General features: G+C 31.9%; 1 protein-coding gene across 4 annotated transcripts in view; it reads right to left on the minus strand.

The window, feature by feature from the left end:
• Window positions 1-265: 265 nt before the first annotated feature.
• FERMT2 (fermitin family member 2) overlaps window positions 266-20,382 on the minus strand; it is a 95,655-nt gene continuing 75,538 nt past the window's right edge. For 2 of the 4 annotated variants that reach the window (XM_003756419.4, XM_031952840.1), the window contains 6 exons: window positions 11,933-12,039; window positions 11,545-11,766; window positions 9,756-9,776; window positions 9,091-9,215; window positions 2,794-2,935; window positions 266-1,527 (listed from right to left, as the gene is read on the minus strand). In XM_003756419.4, the coding sequence (XP_003756467.1) occupies window positions 1,354-1,527; window positions 2,794-2,935; window positions 9,091-9,215; window positions 9,756-9,776; window positions 11,545-11,766; window positions 11,933-12,039 (791 nt within the window). In that variant the 3' untranslated portion in view covers window positions 266-1,353. The remainder of the gene's footprint in view (window positions 1,528-2,793; window positions 2,936-9,090; window positions 9,216-9,755; window positions 9,777-11,544; window positions 11,767-11,932; window positions 12,040-20,382) is intronic. The other 2 variants (XM_012549293.3, XM_031952841.1) reach the window with 1 other exon arrangement.

The following is a 20,382-nucleotide window of genomic DNA, read 5'->3' on the forward strand; positions in this document are numbered from 1 at the left end:
TCATTTTCACTGAAAATTTTTATTAGTGATACTGCTTTGTGGTGACTGATATTTGATATATTTGTTAAATTTATTTTTAATAAATGAAATAATATATTCCTAGGTTAGGTGGGTTGAATTCTTAACAGAGGACTAATTTTTTGGCATGCCATCCTGGAATTTTGGTGACAAACTGCCACCAAAGCAAAAGGTAATACTGACAATCTGACATTCTTCTTTAGAAAAGATCTAAATTCATTTTTAATAAACATGACAATGTCAAATGTCAAATGAAACAGTTTGCTTTTATTTAAAACAAAATGCATTTATACAGTTTTTAAAACAATAGGATGTCGAACAATACTGGTAATCCACTTCTTGGATATTTTTTGGCTTATATAGGATTTGGAACTCTCTAACTAGCAACAATGCAGACTGTAAGAGTGCAACAGGCTAGAAAATGCCAAGTTCTGACATTATAGTGAAGGTCATTGTAGCATAATCAATACTAGCTATAACAAAATTATACTTAATTTAGCAGACATAAAAAAATGCATCGTTACAATTAGTTTCTACCAAATTGATATACATAGTTTTAAAAGCATATGATTAATGGTGATACATTAAATCTAAATCCTTTTCCCTAGATGATCAGTGACACTAATTTTAAAAAACTGTACAATTTTATAAAATTTGTGTTTGTACATTAGTTATACAAAATGCATACTTCATAGACCTTTACTTCATATTATAAGGCAAAAGTTGTATATTTTAGGCAGATAGTAGATATGCTGGTGAATACTGCAAGTATTTCATACAATTTGGTATAAGAGTAAAAATAAAAATACAAGAAAATGGAAAAGATTAAGAGAGATAAAATAGATAACAGAGTTAAACGTATCCTTCAAGTTCAAACACAATGACTCTTCCAAAATTTCAGGCCACTTAGGTAGCAATAAGATAAAGTCTAAAACATGCTACTTTTAAATAGGAGGCCAAATTTATATATACAATAAAACACATGCGTTAAATATGTCTTCATATAGTTTAAGCCTGAATGGCATTACAGTAAATGGTTTGTATTATAATATGGCTAGCTTAAACTGATCAAATTTAATTTCCAATTGCTCATCACCTTGAGTTTTATAGCTAAACGCAGTGTTTATCACATATTATTGTCCATATATAGTATCATGATTGTAGATTAATGGATGTGCCTTTAGTATACATATTAAATTCTGATAAGATAAAAAAAAAACTTTTCATTAAGAGATACATTTCAGTCTTATTTTATTAAGCAGCATATTCCAAATAATAGCTTTTAAAGTTAAATATTGATAATAGCTATGAGGTTTCATTACACAATATATCAACTCACACCCAACCACTTGTAAGTTTGTAAAACATCTCTTCATCTAAGCTTTCATTTTGGTCTTTGGCGCGTGTTGAAAGGAATATGTAGCCTCCAATGAACTCATGAACTACTTTACAATCCACCTCAGTACAAATGAAAGACAATCGTACTTCATCAGCAAACTCTACTGTAACCTAGAACAAAAGGTAAAAAAGACTTAAATAGCTTTGTTATATTCAAATAAAGCTATCCATTAATCAATTCTAACAGCATCTTGATTTATCCTTCCTAATCTGTCTTAACTATAGCCATATAACTTTATCTGTCTGAAGCCAAGAAAAGTTATTGGTATTACTTTTTAAAAATTCTAAACTACATAATAATGTTCAGTAACTAAATTGTGTCCCTCTCTGTTTATTCTTTTTTATGTTTTGGGGGAAAAAATGAATACAAAAACATTTAGATTATTAAATTAACAGCTTTCCAGGTCTCTGAATCTAATTTTGGTCTCTTGAAGTCTTGGGAGAAAATCTACTTCCTAAGTTCCACTTTACATTTGGTTGAGAAATTTAATCTTTAGGTGTCAGAAACTTTAATATCCTAGAAAGAACTGTAGAACAGCATTGCTAAAGATTCATAAGGAATCATACTGTGGCACTGAAGGATACTACTACTTTGAAACAAACTTTTCAAATTGTGTTTTTACATAAATTGAATATATCTTTAAAATACACATTGTTAAGAGACTTATGAACTCTTGTTAATTTTAAAATACCAATGGACCCCAAATATCAAAGGACTCAATATGGTAATAATAGTTATTTTTACCCATTAAAATGGAGAGGAAGAAATTAATCTGGACCTGTATTTTCAGTGCTATAATAATTCCCAGGTGAGGAAATTCCCCATATCAGAATGGGTTGGTACCTTCTCTTCAACTTATAATCTTAGTCACCTAGAGCTACAGTATCAAACTTAGAAGAAAAGGGATCACTAATCCATAAATAAGAATTCCTGTAAGCTATATAACCCAAGTTTTAAGGTATTTTTATTTTGTTAAATATTCCCCAATTACATTTTAATTTGGCTTGGACAATACTCAGAAGTATTGTGGGACTCAGAAAGCCTGTGAGTTGCATGTTTCATATTTACTGGCTTAGAGTACAGAGATTAAATGACTTACTCAGAGTCACACAGCCAGCGCATAGAAAACCTGAACTTAGAATTTCTGTCTTTGAGGCATCTGTATTCTGTATTCATTTGACACTGGAGTATATCTACATTTAAATGAATAGAATTCCTAAATCTCAAACAATGCCAAAAGATTTTTCCTTTATAATAAAAAGGAACTGAGATTTTTACACTTAAGGATAATGCAGTAACAATTATGAATATTTAACAATTTTTTATAATTTACTCCACTTTCCTGCTATATAGATGAGAAAAAAAAATTTACTTACCATTTTTATTTCCCAGTTTACATTCCACTGTTTCATGTTGCTGAATCGCCATGTTTTAATTGCATCTCCAGTGCTGGCATCCATCCTAATGAGTCTATTATAGGCAATACCAATAAGCTCTTCTTTTTTGCCCCCTTGAAACCTGTAACATTTGTTTGCATAAGTTCAAAAATCCTCATATAAAATATCTTATTTTTAGTTACTCAATGGGCTTGAATAGGTGGACATGCTACTAATAACTTTGGAACACATTTTTCTTTTGTAGGACTAAAGCAGAAATCCCATTTGAATACAGTGAATTTCTATATATATAAATTCTGGATCTGAAGGCTAGAAGGAAGAGAAAACTGGCTCTGTTAATAAATTTGGTAGTCATCTAGCTGAACCTCGTGGAAACTGATGAGATCACCAAGAGAGCATTTCAATCAATAAATATTTATTTTTAATATTTGATTACCCCAATTGCTTATAAAAATAATTTTAAACATTCATTTTAAAAAATGTTGAGTTCTAAATTCTCTCTATTCCTCCTTTCTTCCTTCCCCTTCAGTAAATCATGTTGTGAAATAAAACATAGACCAAAAAAATTCAAACCAAAACTCAAGAAAAATAAAAAGAAAAATTATTCTTCAATCTGAATTCAGACTCCATCAGTTCTTTCTCTGGAGATAGATAGCATTTTTCATTCTAAATCCTTGAGAACTGTGTTATATCATTGTATTGATGAGTCATTCATAGTTACCCTTTCAACAATAGTGCATTAGTGTCTCAATTTTCCCCTATTCCTCCCACACTTGTCATTTTCCTTTTCTGTCATATTAGTCAACATGATGGATATATGGAGTGGTAGCTCAGAATTGTTTTAATTTGAATTTCTCTAATAAATATTGATTTAGAGAATTTTTGTAATATGATCATACACAAATAGCTTTGATTATTTTTTGTGAAAAATGTCTGTTCAGCAGTTTAGAGCTATGCTTAAAAAGTTATCAAACTGTGCATACCTTTTGATCCAGCAGTGTTTCTACTGGGATTATATCCCACAGAGATCTTAAAAGAGGGAAAGGGACCCACATGTACAAATATTTTTGTGGCAGCCCTCTTGGTAGTGGAAAGCAACTGGAAATTGAGTAGATGCCCATCAATTGGAAAATGGCTAAATAAATTATGGTATATGAATGCTATGGAATACCTATATGAACTGATTGCAAAGTGAAATGAGCAGAACTAGGAGATCTTTATACACAGCAACAACAAGACTATATGATGATCAATTCTGATGGATATGGCTCTCTTCAACATTGAGATGATTCAAACCAGTTCCTCTTGTGCAATGATGAAGAGAACCATCTACACCCAGAGAGAGAACCATGGGAACAGAGTGTGGAACACAACATAGCATTCTCACTCTCTCTGTTATTTGCTTGCATTTGGGTTTTTTTTCCTTCTCCTCAATTTTTCTTTGTCTTCCTTCTTGATGTGATTTTTCTTGCGCAACCAGATAAGTATATAAATATGTATAAACATATCTAAAATGGATCTAAAATGTATTTCAACATATTTAACATGTATTGGACTACCTGCCAGATAGGGGAGGGGGTGGAGGGAAGAAAGGGAAAATTTGGAACAAAAGATTATACAAGGGTCAATGCTGGAAAAATTACCCATGCATATGTCCTGTAAATAAAAAGCTTTAATTAATTAAAAAAAAAAAAAGAAAGAAAAAAGAAAAATGTCTGTCCAACCATTTATCAATTGGGGATAGCTCTGTTCTTTATCAATTTGATTTAGTTTTCTCTATAAGAAATAAGACTTTTATCAGTGACAGTTGCTCTAAATTTTTTTTTCAGAATTATGATAATCTATTTCCTTCTATCCCATTTCCCCAAGAATACTCTCTTGTTTCACCCTGTCCATCCTTAAAAGTATTTTGCTTCTGCCTTCCACCTCCCCCCAATCTATCCCCCTCTTCTATCAGTATATACTCCTTTTCCAATCCCCTTCTCCTTTAATTTTCCTGTTACGGTTAAGAGGAATTTTTATACCTAAATGAGTGTGTATGTTATTCTCTCTCTCTAAGTCAATTCTGAGGAGAGTGAGACTCATATATATTCCCTTCTACATCCACTATGTTCCACTCCACAATGAAAGTCCTTTTATACTTTTGTGTCAGATAAATCATCTATTCTACTCTCCTTTCCCCTTTTCCCAGTACATTCCTTTTTCTCACCCCCTAATTTTTTATATAATTATCTCATCATATTAAATTTATACCTGTATTCTCTGTCTATATATATATATATATACTCCTAAACTGTTCTCATAATGAGAAAGTTTTTAGGAGATACAAGTATTACCTTTCCACACAGGGACATAAATAAAAAGTTTAACCTTATGGTTTTAATATTGTCGTATTATAAGTACTTATGATTTTATTATTTGTAATTATTGTTATGACATTATCAACCTGATTATATCTCTTCCCTGTTTACTTTTTTAAAAAAATTATTATTGTAGCTGTTATTTATAAAACATATGCATTTTTCAACACTGACCCTTAACAAAACCTTCTGTTCCAAATTATCCCCTCCTTTCCTCTATCCCCTTCCCTAGATGGCAAGTAGTCCAATACATGTTAAATATGTTAAAATATATGTGAAATCCAATATGCGTATACATATTTATGTAGTTATCTTGCTGCACAAGAAAAATTGGATCAAGAAGGAAAAAAAAACCTGAAAAAGTAAATAAAATGCAAGCAAACAACAGAAAGAGTGAAAATGCTATGTTGTGATCCACACTCATTTCCCACAGTTCTCTCTCTGGGTGTAGCTGATTCTCTTCATTACTGAACAATTGGAACTGGTTTGGATCATTTCATTGTTGAAGAGAGCCATGTGCATTAAAATTGATCATCATATAGAATTGTTGTTGAGGTATATAATGATCTCCTGGTCCTGCTCATTTCAACTCAGTTCATGTAAGTGTCTCCAGGACTCTCTGAAATCATCCTGTTGGTCATTTCTTACAGAACAATAATATTCCATAACATTCATATTCCACAATTTATTCAGCCATTCTCCAATTGATGGGCATCTACTCTATTTACAGTTTCTAGCCACTACAAAAAGGGCTGCCACAAACATTTTTGCATATATGAGTCCCTTTCCCTTCTTTAAGATTTAAGATCCAATAGTAACATTGCTGGCTCAAAGGGTATACCCCTGTTTACTTTTTTATGCTTCTCCTGAGTCATATTTATTTGAAAGTTAATTTTTTAATTTAGCTTTGATCTTTTCATCAGCAATCCTTGAAAGTCCTCTGTTTCACTGAATGTTTACTTGTTCCCTTAAAAGATACTTAGTTTTTCTGGGTAGGTGATTCTTGGTTGTAATTCTAATTCCTAAGCCTTCCATTTCTAATCCTTTAAAGTAGAAACTGTCAAATATTGTGTTATCCAATGATGGGTCCACAAAATCTAAACTGTTTATTTCTGGCTGCCTGTAATAATTTCTATTTGTTCTGGGAATACTCACTGGAAGTTGGCTATAATATTCCTGTCACCTGAAAACTGCTACTGTAGTCACTGATTCAATTGCCTTTAAGGTTTACTGCTGGTTTGCTGGGATGCTGCCTACTCTGGTGAGAGTAAACATCTAAGTTGTCTTGGGCTGGAAAATTGTTTCACAACATTCTTTTGTGGTTCTGATGCTCCAGGATTTATTTTCAGGCTTATTTAAAAACTTTTATTTGAAGTTGTTCAGAGAAGTTTAGGTGGGAATAGTGTTAGGCTCAGAGGAGTGCCTGCTTTTACTCCACCAAATTGGCTCTCCTCCCCCTGAATATTTATTATATGTCTAGAATGTATCAAATATTGTGCTAAATGCTGGGGATACAAAGAAGGCCAAAGAACAGATCTTATTCTAGAGGAACTCACAATTCTGTGAGGAAGACATGCAAATAACTATGTGCATAAACAAGCTAAAAACAAGTAGACATGATAATTGCATACAAGAAAGCTGATGAGAAAAGAGAGGATGTGGAGGAAAAAAAATAGCACAAGATGAAAATCTAAGGTACAAACTCCCATGATCCCATCATCCTGCTAGCTATTATCCCTATTATGTTTTCTATCCTTCTCAGCTAAACTCCTTGAGAAATTATTTATACTAGGTACACCATACTCTACTCTGACTTGCTTCTAATCCTTCAACAATCTAAGCTTTTTGCCTCATTATTCAACCCAAACTGCTCTCTCCAAAGTTGCTAATGATCTTTGGTAAACATTTAGTTTTTATTTCACCTAAATAACCCTTTATGTTTTCCTTCCCTCTCCTATAGTCATCTCATATAACAAAAAAAAAAAAAAAAAAAAAAAAAAAATTTTAAAAGAGAAAATGAGGAATAAAAAAAATTGGCAAAAATGATCATTATATTGAAAAATATGAAAAAAATTTCAATGTTTCATACTCACAGACTTCTAAACCCTACAAATGAATAGAAAGAACTGTTTTCTGATTTCTTTTGGGTCATGATTGTTGTTTTTAATTTTAGAGCAATTCCTTTCAATTCTTTTCTGGTTGTTCTTTCCATTTACATTTTTGGTATTTTGTACATTGTTTTCTTGGTTATGCTTTACTTTACTTCACTCTGCATCAATTTATGTCCTTCCTAGATTCTCTGTATTGAGGCATATTCATTGTTTCTTAGAGCAGGGCTTTTTTTTTTTTTTTTTTTAAATTTTATATCCACATACCACAATTTATTTAGTCATTTCCTAACTGATAGCATTTACTTTGTTTCCAGTTTTTTTCTACTATAAAAAATGCTATGTATTTATAAATATTTAGCATATATAGGAATTTCCTTTTTATCAATGATTTCTCTGGGACATATTCCTAGTAGTGAAATATTTTGAGTGAAAGTGTATGGCTATTTTAGTCATTCTATTTGCATATTTCCAAAAGCAATTCATCAGACCAATGATCCTCTCTAACTGCCAGATCTAATGACTTTGCCTCATTCTTTACCTTTTTTGAATCCTCTGCCCTTTTTGAAATTGTTACTCCCTGTCTTTTCGGTGACTACTCTCTTCTCTTTAGGTTTTTGTGACAATTCACTTTTGGTTCTCTTCCTACTTGTCTGATGCTTCTCAGTTTCCTTTGCTCAAATGGCATTTATATAACATATACTACTCTATGAGTGTCCTCTCGAGCTCTGTCCTGAGTCTTTTCTTTTGCTCTATCTAACCCATGCATTCAATTATCATATCGTTAATGTCTCTCCTAATTCACATTATTAATTTCTTTTTAGGCATCTCAAATTCAATAGTGAAAACAGAATTCATTATCTTTCCTTTCAAACCTTTACCTCTTCCCAACTTTCTTAATACTTGAGAGCACCACAAACCTCCCAGTTTGCTTACAACCTCAATGTCATCTTTGAACTTCTTGACCTCACTCATTCCATACAGCCAACATATTAAGCCCATTCTCTGTTCATCTCAGCTACCACTCTGAAGTAGTCGGCTCAGATGCAACAAATATCTAACCAATCTCCTTGTCTCAAGTCTCCTCTTCAGAATGTGAACTTCTTGGGAGATGTGGATCTTTCTATTTCTCTTCTATCTCTCTATTTCTACAGGTATGCTGTGCCTGGTACATATCAAGCATTTAATAACTGTCTGTGGACCTGACTGGTTTAGGGGATGGGATATACAAAAGAGAGTAAAGAGCAGTCAGAAATGGAGAACCATAAGAGCGTCCTGCAGAGAAATAAAGAACCAGGAAAACTGAGTGAAAGCTATCCATGTCAGTGCTTACAAGACTGTTGGTTGTCTTAGAGAAGTTCCTGTTGAATTTGAGGGGGAGACTCCATAGGAATGAAAAGTAACTGGAATGTTAGGAAGTGGAAGCAAGAAATACCTTTTTTTTCTAATAGTTTGGAGATGAAAAGGATCTGAGAATGGAACAATGCCTTGAATGGATTCTGGAGTCATATGAAAGTTTTAAAATATGAAGGAGATATATTTATTGGCAGTAGAGAAGAAGCCAATATAGAAGAAGACAATGGAAATTAAAAAGAGAGGATGACAGGGACAATCTATTAGAGAAAATGGTTTCAACAGCTCAAGTAGAGGGGATGAATTTTCAAGGGGGCCACTTCCTTAGAAACAATATGATAGAAAACAGAACCCACAGATGTGGGATTAGCAAAAGATTATGCTTTGGGACACTTCATATTTTTAGTACAAATTCATAATTTTAAAGTATACTGATACTGAGCAGAATTACTAACCTTGCAATAAAATGTGTGATGCCAAATTCTGGTAAAGACTGCCAAGCTTGAATAAATCGCATCTTGGCCTCTATAAGACTCATCTGAGCTACATTTTGATGAGCTTCCAGGATTCTTGCTGTAATCTGCACATAATTAAACATCACTTTACTACTAGTTATTGTTGTTTACCTTTAAAGAATTACTGTCATGCTAAAAATATGCATGACAAAAATATAAACATATTATGACATATTAATGACATAATAAAAACCCTTGATATTAATTTTTAATACTGAATTCTAGATATTACCCCACAGCAAATATAAAAAATATGAGACATAGCTGCAGCTTGTGATGTCTATTATAAGGAAAAGTTTGACAATGCTTTTATGTAACATAAAAATGTAATTCCATCCTACTAGATGGTTTCTCCAAAGAATAAATTTGGCTTCAAAATGTAAGTATTGAATGAGGTATTGCAATGAAAGTTTCTAGCAGAAGATATTTGTTAGTAGCTTTGCATTATTTAAATATCTAGAAGCAGTTTTTATTTTTAAATAACTAGAAAAAATTGTAGACTTTTTTTATATTACACATACACATGTACACATAAAAACAGTGTAAATTCAAAAGTAGTGAAGTTATTCCCTGTATGTGTCTACTTTTAAATACTGTGAACTTACCAAATCTCTTATATAGCCTGGCTGTGGATGGCAATGGAAGGAAAGAAAAAAGAAGCAGAAAGAAAAAAAAAAAAAAGGAATCAGAAAAATGGCAACAAAGCAAAGAAAAAGTCATAGTCAACTGCAAAATAAAATTATAGCCAAAAACCATGCAAAATTCCTTAGGAAGAAATCAAGCAAAATTAATGTAAGCATGGAAATGAAAACAAGGAAGCACAGATCCAATTTTTATATGAGAACCATACTAAGAACTATTTGAAATCATTTAAAAATTTTGTGTTACTAAAACAATAAGCTTCTATATGAGCACACATTTGTGGGTAATAAAATATATGAGAAAAATATATACTTTTATTTCATTTCCAAGAGAACCATTGTTTTCAAAGGGGGAATATAATATATATATTCAAAATAATTCATCATCTCAGAGTCAGTGAAAAGTAATACCATCCATGCACTGCTCTTTGGGATAAGTAAAATAAAAAATTCAAGGGCATTAAATACTACAATGAATATATTGTTTCTAAAATTAAAGCAGTAAACCAAAGCCTTCAATTACTATTTGCTTTTTGAATCTTTTTTCCTGGAGAAAGGAAAAAAAGGCACTACTGTCTATATTCCAGGAACTGTAGACATAAAAAAAAAAAAAAAAAAAAGTACTCTACTTAAGTAGACAATATTTAATATCTGACGTAAAAGCAGAGCAACTTTTTTCTTTAGATAATCTGTTTATTATTACTTCAAAATACATATACGGCAGGCCTTAGGATGTTAATCTTTTTGTGGAATGTGAAACAGATTCAAGAGACTAAAATGAAATTAAAATTCTGACTAAATAATTCAAAAGTACAATACACCTCTGATCAATACGGATTCATAGGAATAAAGAGTCATAAAAACTAATGGCTTTCAAATTTTTCAGTTTACAAACACTTTGGTGGGATAAAGCCGAATAAAAACTGCCCTCCACCTACTACTTACCAATGAGTACATAAAAATTAACTGGTGGAAAGAATACTATACCATGCCAATGAAATCTAAGTCAATAATGAAAAAACCAAAGAAGAAAGGATATAATTTTTAAAAACATTACTATAAAAAGAAATCAACATCTATACAACTAAGGAGGGCCATTAATATCGGCCTTGAATTCAGATAAACTGACTACAATGGCTTTGTGGATAACTATGCTATTTTAAAGATCTATGTGAAAGGGCTTGCATAACTTCATTTGAGTGTCATTAAACACTCGGTAGTTTTCATTATTATATTTAATCTTCTCATCTGATACACATTTGATAATGACATGTATGTATGCTAAGTGTTAAAAGCTAAGGATACATCTTGATGATTTTGGAAAACTTACAGAAATTGTATCCTTAAAAAATTTACTTATGGAGCATTTTTAAAAGAATTGTAATGAATTTAATTCTTTGCTTTTCTTTTCTTTTTAAAACTGAAATCAACATTTCATAAATATGTCTAAGATAAAATTTCTTCCTTTCCTTAATATTTTCCTTACCATATCATGTGAAAATATCAATGTCGCATAAACCATGTGCAATTCCCCAGATGAATGATTAATGTATTTTATTATTAAATGGATCATTTAAATCTAAACTAAATGAAACTAAATTTAGATTTTCCATCTACCTGGCATGAAACTCACTAAAATTTCTAAGTAAATTAAAAAAACAAAAACCTAAATTTGAAATTTAAACACACACACACATACACTCTTTCTCTCAAAATGAAATACAATAAAACCATACTAAGAAGAAATGAATACCTGCTTATTTCTATACTTCTTTAGGTATCGAGGTGACACCAAACATTCAGGATTAATATCAGTTGTGACTTGTTCTGGTATTAACTGGGGATCTGGATTCAAATGTTGCATCTTCAGAAATGAAAGAATGTTCTGAACTTCTAAGTTATAGGAACTGTCTGCCATGGTCTTGCCCTTGGAGGCTAATCTGCAAGCTGCCATCCAGTGTGCATACTGTTTTTCCTTCAATTGCAGAAAAATTTAATAATGAAATTTAAGTAAACATAAGTATAATAAAATTCAAATAAGCATGAAAAAACATAATAATAAAGTGTTTTGTTGATTACATGGACCTTACATATGAAAGTGAGAACCAAGACTTATAGTGTACTTTAAATGAATAACTTACATTGTCACAACGAAGCCAGATTTCATTCATACCCTCTGCAACTGGAATCAATAGCTTAATATTAAATTTTTGACCAGAAATGTTTACATCTGGAGTAACTTCACATCCTAGAATTTAAAATGAGAAAATTATTTATATAAAAAAAATTTACAGACAATTCTATATTGTCACACACAAAATTCCAAACCTTATGTAAAATCTTTCATTTTGTAGTGACTCAAAATATTTATTATCACTGTTATGGAATGCAAACTCTTTAAAGATATCTTAAATTTATATTTGTAGAATTCTGGTTTGGTGGATTTAAGTGATCTTTGGCATAGTTATTTTCTTTAATGAAAGGAATTCTAATTTTACATAAGTATTTATAAATGATTTCTTTAACAGCAATCACTGTCAAACTATAACAAATTACAAAAAATTTCCAATAGCTAAGTGGCAAATTAGATGGAGGGCCAACACTAGGACTAGGAAGACTCATGCGTTCAACTGGACATTTACTATCGTTATTATTCTAGGCAAATCACGTCACCCTATATGCCTCAGTTTCTTCATCTGTAAAATGAACTGGAAAAGAAACTGGCAAACCATTATCTTTGCCAAAATCCCAAATGTACTCATGAAGAATCAAACATGACTAAAACAAATGAATGACAACAACAAATTAAACTCATAATATTTTGGTAACAAATCTATTAAATAAAATGATGTGCAACTGCAAAAATGAGAAAGTGGAAAATAAAGCTCAATATCAGAATTTCTTTTTTGGGGAAAATTTTCAGAAACAAAGATTCTGTTAATTACAGGAAATTGTGGTATTGATAGCTCAAGAATAGTAGATATAGCAAAGGTTTCAGAGAACATGCATCAATCAATGTTTATTCCAGAGGCCACACAGGATCAAAACTCTTATATATGGAAAATGATATTGTACAAATTCCTATTTTTATAGACATCAGAAAGGAATATATGAATAAATGACGGCAATATTTCTAAGGAATTTCACAAAAGAAAAACTTTGAGACAAGTTCAAGAAAAGCTTTATTTAGACATAATTCTAATTTTTATCAAAAACTTTTGAAGCTGAATATTCATGGAAAAAATTTCAAGAATTTTAACAGATTACTACCTCTAATTCTTCTCTAAAGAAAGTTCAAAGAATATATTCTTTCATTTATAAAAATATATGAGGGATGAAAATATTAAACCCATCCCTGGAATTTATTTCAATTATTCTAAAAGAAAGTAATTAAGTATTTTGGTTAAAAAGATCTAATTTGTAGGTCATATAAGAGAGTAGAAAATTTTCAAGGACGGCATTATAAAATAATTATTGATTCAGTTTAGTGATGTTAAACCATAATTCTAAAGTTAAATAAATGAATCAATGAAACAAAAACTGAATATATGATAACGAAAACACTAGCAGCTAACATTTACCTGCTTTACCATTATTATCTTATTTGATCCTCATAACAATTCTAGATGCTAAGTGCTATTATTATTCCCATTTTACAGATGAAGAAACTGAAGGGGGAAAAAAGGTTAAGTAAGTTTCCTAATGAGTGGTTAAGGCTGAATTTAACACAGATCTTGACTGCCCAAATGTAAGTAACATTCTGATTGAAAAAAGCTTGTAGGAATTAGGTAAAAGTATTAATGATAGGAGAGAGTTGTTGAAAATTGAGGCAATAGATGGGAAGCAACCGAAGATTAGAAATACAGAAGACAGGAGGTGAAAGGTTTAAGTGGGGAAATTAGCTTAGCTAAGGAGTCATCAAAGGATTGCAGTAAAAAAAGTGAAAAGGGCAAAGATGTCAAGGAGTTTCAAGAAGTAAACAGAGTATAGGGATTATATAGCAATGTCTTTTTGAAGGGCCAATTGAGATTATCTAACAAATTTGTAGTGGATATAGTCAGTATGGTGATAGATAAATCCATCATTCAGTAGCAGGTGAGAAGAAGTAGAGGAGGTTGGAATAATTCTACGTTAGTACTTGAATGACAACAAGACAAAGAACGTAAAAGAGTCAAATGGAATTCAAAGAGTATAATGTTGAACTCACTAATGATTAGCTTAACTTTTGGAAAGGAGGAAGTGAAAGGAGAGATAAAATTATAAACTTTGCAGGGAAACAGGATTGGAGGAAAATATACAAGTAATAACTATGAAAGTGAATAGGGTGGACTCTCCTATAAAACAGAGGTAGATAACAATGGATTAAAAACTGGAACCCTACAATATGTTTTACAAAAAAACACATGTGAAGCAGAGACACACACAGACTAAAAGTTAAAGGCTGGAGCAAAATATATTATGCTTCAGCCAAAGTACAAAAAAGCAAGGGCAGGGTCTGGTTTCAGACAAAAGCAAAAAGCAAAAATAGATCTAATTAAAAGACAAAGAAGGAAACTATATCTTGCTAAAAGGTATCATAGACAGTGAAGTTATATCAATACTAAACATATATGTTCCAAGTGGTATAATATCCCAATTCTTAGGAAAGAAGTTAAGTGAGTTACAGAAAGAGACAATAGGATAATATTAGTAGAAGACTTCAATTTTCCCCTTTTAGAATAAATGTAACCACAAAATAAAAAAGAAATTAAATATTTAAACAGAATTTTAGGAAAATTAGATGAAAGATCTTGGGAAAAAATTAATAAGTATAAGAAAGGAATATATACAGTTTTCTCAGTATATATAACTTAAAAGAAAAACTGACTATGTGTGATGGCAAAAAATACCACCTCATAATGTATCTTTTTCAGATCATGAAGTTAATTGGTAACTAAATAATCTAATCCTAAAGAAAGAGCGGGTAGAACAAATCATAGAAACAATTGCCAATTTCACCCAAGAGAGTAACAGTAATGAGACAACATACCAAAATTTATGGTATGCAGACAAAACAGTTCTTAGGGGACATTTTCTCTCTCTAAATGCTTACATGAATAAAATAGAGAAAAGGAGACCAATGGATTGGGGGCATGCAACTAAAAAAAAAATAGAAAAAGAACAAATTAACCCTTAAATTCCAAATTAGGTACTCTGAAAATTTAAGGAAAGATTAATAAAACTAAAAGTGAGAAAACTTAACTAAGAGCTGGTTTTATGAAAAAAATCCTTAGATAGATAAATCTTTGCTTGATTTGATTGTAAAAAAGAAATAAGAAAACCAAATTATCACCACAAATGAAGAAAAAAAATTAAAGAAACATCTTGCCCAATGAATATTTATAAAAATATAAACTGCCTAGATTAATAGAAGAGAAAATAAAATATTTAATCCCATTTTAGGGAAAAAAAATTGTTAAGTCACCAACAATTACTACTCCCTAGGAAAAATTTTCTAGGCCCAAATGAATGCTATCAAACATTTAAAAATCAATTCCAATACAATTTAGAAAAATAGGTAAAGAAAGAGTCCAGCCAAATTACTTTTACAACGCAAATATAGTGCTAATTCCTAAACTAGAAAGAGTCAAGAGAAAGAAAACTATAGACTAATGTACCTAAAAGAATATGGATGCAAACATTTTAAATAAAAAGTTATCAAAGACATTGCAGATTATTATTATTAATAATACATTATACCAAGTGGGATTTATATCAGGAATGCAGATTAGTTCAATATTAGCAACAGAAATCATATTATTATTTCAATAGATGCAGAAAAAGCTTGACAAAATACAACATCTATTTCTTTCTTTCTTTTTTTTTTTTAAATACTTATAACTTTTTATTGACAGAACCCATGCCAGGGTAATTTTTTATAACATTATCCCTTGCACTCACTTCTGTTCTGACTTTTCCCCTCCCTCCTTCAACCCCCTTTCCCCCAGATGGCAAGCAGTCTTATACATGTTAAATATGTCACAGTATATCTTAGATACAATATATGTGTGCAGAACTGAACAGTTCTTTTGTTGCGTAGAAAGAATTGGATTCAGAAGGAAAAATAACCTGGGAAGAAAAACAAAAATGCAAACAGTTTACGTTCATTTCCCAGTGTTCTTTCTTTGAGTGTAGCTGCTTCTGTCCATCCTTGATCAACTGAAACTGAGATAGATCTTCTCTTTGTCAAAGAAATCCACTTCCATCAGAATACATCTTCTTCATACAGTATCGTTGTTGAAGTATATAATGATCTCTTGGTTCGGCTCATTTCACTTAGCATCGGTTCATGTAAGTCTCTACAAGCCTCTCTGTATTCATCCTGCTGGTCATTTCTTACAGAACAATAATATTCCATAACATTCATATACCACAATTTACCCAACCATTCTCCAATTGATGCGCATCCATTCATTTCCCAGTTTCTAGCCCCTACAAACAGGGCTGCCACAAACATTTTGGCACATACAGGTCCCTTTCCCTTCTTTAGTAGCTCTTTGGGGTATAAGCCCAGCAGTAGCACTGCTGGATCTAAGGGTATGCACAGTTTGATAACTTTTTGAGCATAGTTCCAAATTGCTCTCCAAAATGGCTGGATTTGTTCACAACTCCACCAACAATGCATCAGTGTCCCTGTTTTCCCGCATCCCCTCCAACATTCATCATTATTTTTTCCTGTCATCTTAGCCAATCTGACAGGTGTAGTGGTATCTCAGAGTTGTCTTAATTTGCATTTCTCTGATCAATAGTGATTTGGAACACGCTTTCATATGAGTGGAAATATCTACCTACTAAGACAAACCCAAGAACTCTTAAAAACAATTACAAAACATTGAACACAAGAAAAGTCAGATCTAAACAACTGGAAAAACACCAACTGTTCAAATTAATTTATTTCTTCATTATCCTACCAATTAGATTACTGAAAAGAATTTCATAGAGCCAGAAAAAAAAAATTTATCTGAAAGTACAAGGAAATTAATGAAAAAAAAAATATTCACATGAATGTGGTGGTCTAGCTCTCTTAAAATTGTGGTTTGCAACCATACATGAGATCTTGTAACTCAATGTAGGAGTTGTGATGTTATGATTTACTAATAGTAAATGTTTTAATTGTATGCCAGTTTTATATACCTAAATACCTGAAAGTCATATAAGCTCTGATCTAGTCATAGTAGATCTTAAACAGTATTATAATGAGGCAATCATCAAAACTAGTTGTTACTGGCTAAGAGAGAAGAACAGTAGAATGGGTTAGGTACACAATACACAATAGTCAATAAATATAATAATCTACTCTTTGAAAAACCCAAAGATTCCAGCTTCTAGGCTGAGAAGTCACTATTTGATAACTGCTTAGAAAATTGAAAATGAGTATTGCAGAAACAAGGCATAGATGAATATCTCATACTATATACCAAAATATGGTCAAAATGAGTGTGTGATTTAGACTTAAAGGATGACACTGTAAATAGATTTGGAGAGCAAGGAATATTTTGCCTGTCAGATCTATGGGGAAGGAAACAATTTATGACTAAACATGAGATAGAGAACTATATAAAATCCAAAATGGATAATTGTGATTATATTAAATTAAAAACATTTTTGCACAAACAAAACCAGTGTAACCAAGATTAGAAGGAAAATGGAAAGCTGGGAAACAAATTTTAGAGCCAGCATTTCTTATAAAAAGATCTCATTTCTTTCTTTCTTCATTTGTGAAGTGTTAAGTGTCTGAGGTCAGATTTGAACTCAGGTCCTCATGACTTCAGGGCTGGTGTTCTATCCACTGCACCAACTAGCTCCCCCCAAAAGGTCTCATTTCTAAAGTATATACAAAAGGGAGTTAAATTTATAAGAATACAAGTTTTCCCAAATGATAAATTGTCAAAGGATATGAATAGGTCGTTTTTATGTGTGGGTTTTTTCCTCTTATTTATAATCTATTTGGGATAAAGGCCCAGGAGAGACACTGCTGGATCAAAGGATATAATGGGTATGCATAGCTTATTTTTTTTTCTTAAGACTAGAAATGGTTTTAATTTCTTCATCTGAGAACTGTCTGTTCATATCTTTTGACCATTGATCAATCGGGGAATGGCTTGTATTCTTACAAATTTGAGTCAATTATCTCTATATTTTAGAAATTAAGCCTTTATCAAAAATCCTTGGATGTAAAATGTGTTTCCCAATTTACTGCTTAAATCTTGTCTGCACCGGTTTGAACAGGCAGTTTTTAGATGAAGAAATTAAAGCTATATAATAATATGAAACAATGCTCTAAATCACTACTGATTAGAGAAATGCAAATTGAAACAACTCTGAGATACCACCTTATATCTATCAAATCAGTTAATAGGACAGAAAAGGATAATGATAAATATTGGAGATGTGAGAAAATAGGGACACGAGTACATGGTTGGTAGAAATGTGAAATGATCCAACTATTCTGGGGAACAATTAATCTGGCATTATGCTCAAAGGGAAATCACACTCTGCATATCCTATAATCCAGCTATAGCACTATTAGGTATGTATCTCAAAGAGATCATGAAAAAGGGAAAAGGACCTACATTATACAAAAATATTTATAGCAGGTCTTTTTGTGGCAAAGAATTGGAGATTGAATAAATGAAGGAGAATGGCTGTACAAGTCGTGGCTAAATGAATGTAACAGAATTGTGCTAAAAGAAATGGTGAGCAGACAGATTCCAGAAAAACATGGAAAGACTTACATTAGTTGATGCTAAGTGGGAAAAAAAAAAAAAAAAAAAAAAAAAAAACAGAACTAGAACATTATATACAGTATCAGCAATATTGTACTATGATCAACTATGCCTTAGCTCATCTCAGAAATAAAATGAACTAAGACAATTTCAAGTCACGATAGAAAAAATTCTATCCGTATCCAGAGAAAGAAGTCTGAAGTCTGAAAGCAGATTGGAGCACATTTTCCTTTTTTTTTTTTTTTTTTAACTTTTTCATGATTTTCCCCTTTTGTTCTGATTCTTCTTTCACAATAAGACTAATGTGGAAATGTGTTTAATATGATCACACATATTTAACCTATATTAGATTGCTTGGTGTCTGGGGGAGGGAAGAAGAGAGGAAAGGAGAAAAATCTGGAACTGAAATTATAAAGATAAATGTTGAAAACCATCTTTACAAGTAATTGAAAAAAATACTATTTTTTAAAAAGAAGTGACAGTTTGGGAAAGAACTGAGGGATAGAGAATATAAAAAGGATTATAAAGAACAGATTTAGCAACCATAAGGTATAATATAGGAAAGATAAAATGAACTTGTGATGGAGGTGGAGCCAAGATGAGCTCTCCCCTAAACCTGTCCAGATACCTTTAAACAAATTCTCTAAACAAATTCTAGAGCAACAGCACCAAAAAAGAAAAAAAAAAAAAAAAAGAACAGAATGAAACAATTTTCCAGCCCAAGACAACTTAGAAGATCAAGAGGAAAGATCTGTCATACCAGAATGAGATTGAAGAACAGTCTAAACAATGTCAGTATAACCCCAACCTTAGCAAACCAGGAACTCAGAGCAATTGAATCAGTGCCACCTCAGTGGTAGAAGGTAGACCTCTCAGTCAACAGACTTCAAAGACAACTTAGAAGATTGGCAAGAAAAGTGTGTTGCATCTGTGTGAGAGTGCAGGCCAAGCCAGCATAGTCCCAGCGCCAACAAACCAGGAACAGGCTTTGGGAACCAATGAAATCAGCAGTGGCAACTTCTGGAGTTTTCAGTTCCAGACAGGAAGGGGATTGTGCAACAGTCTGGAAGATTACAAGGGTCTCTTTGCTAGCACCGAGGCAAAACTCTGCTGTTCTGTCCATACTCTGAGCCCACAGTAGGCATTCCCCTTACAGTTCCAGGATAGAAAAGTACCAAGCACTCAGGCCAGAGCACAGGCTGGAAAAGTAGTAAACCTTTCTTTAAATCATGCCAACATGAATAGATGGAAGATTCCCCGTCAGTAATGAAGAATGGATGACCACTTGTGTATATTACAGATTATGCCTCTTTGAATACAGATTGTATTGGATGACCTTTCAGCTGACTGATCCATAATGATATGAAAGATATAACTATGTACAATGGAAAAAAAATTTTGGGGCAATTTTATGCACTCAATAGCCAAAAGAAAAATGAACTGGACTAAAAAAATGACTAGGAAAATAAGATTGAGGTATATTGGATTTGGGAGATTTTTCAGCATTACTTTCAATGAAGTCCAAATACCTGCTGCTGCAAAAACCCATTTCTAATACCTTACAAAACAAAATTGCAGTAGCTCAAAAGAAACATGAAATGAGCAACTTTAGAGACATCTCCACTCCAAATAGTCACATGAATTATTTGTGCCCAAATCTTCCAAGATCACCCACTATTAGATACACTGTGTTCTTGACCCTGACATAGTGATGTCATTTTGGTTTTTTTTGAGCACTAAGGACAATCCAACCACATCTCCTGTTCCTATGGTAATGACTGCAAATAAATAAATACTGTATCTTAAAGAATTAAAATTTTGCCAAG

The sequence above is a fragment of the Sarcophilus harrisii genome, chromosome 2, assembly GCF_902635505.1.
Source record: "Sarcophilus harrisii chromosome 2, mSarHar1.11, whole genome shotgun sequence".
In the NCBI taxonomy this organism is placed as follows: Eukaryota; Metazoa; Chordata; class Mammalia; order Dasyuromorphia; family Dasyuridae; genus Sarcophilus; species Sarcophilus harrisii.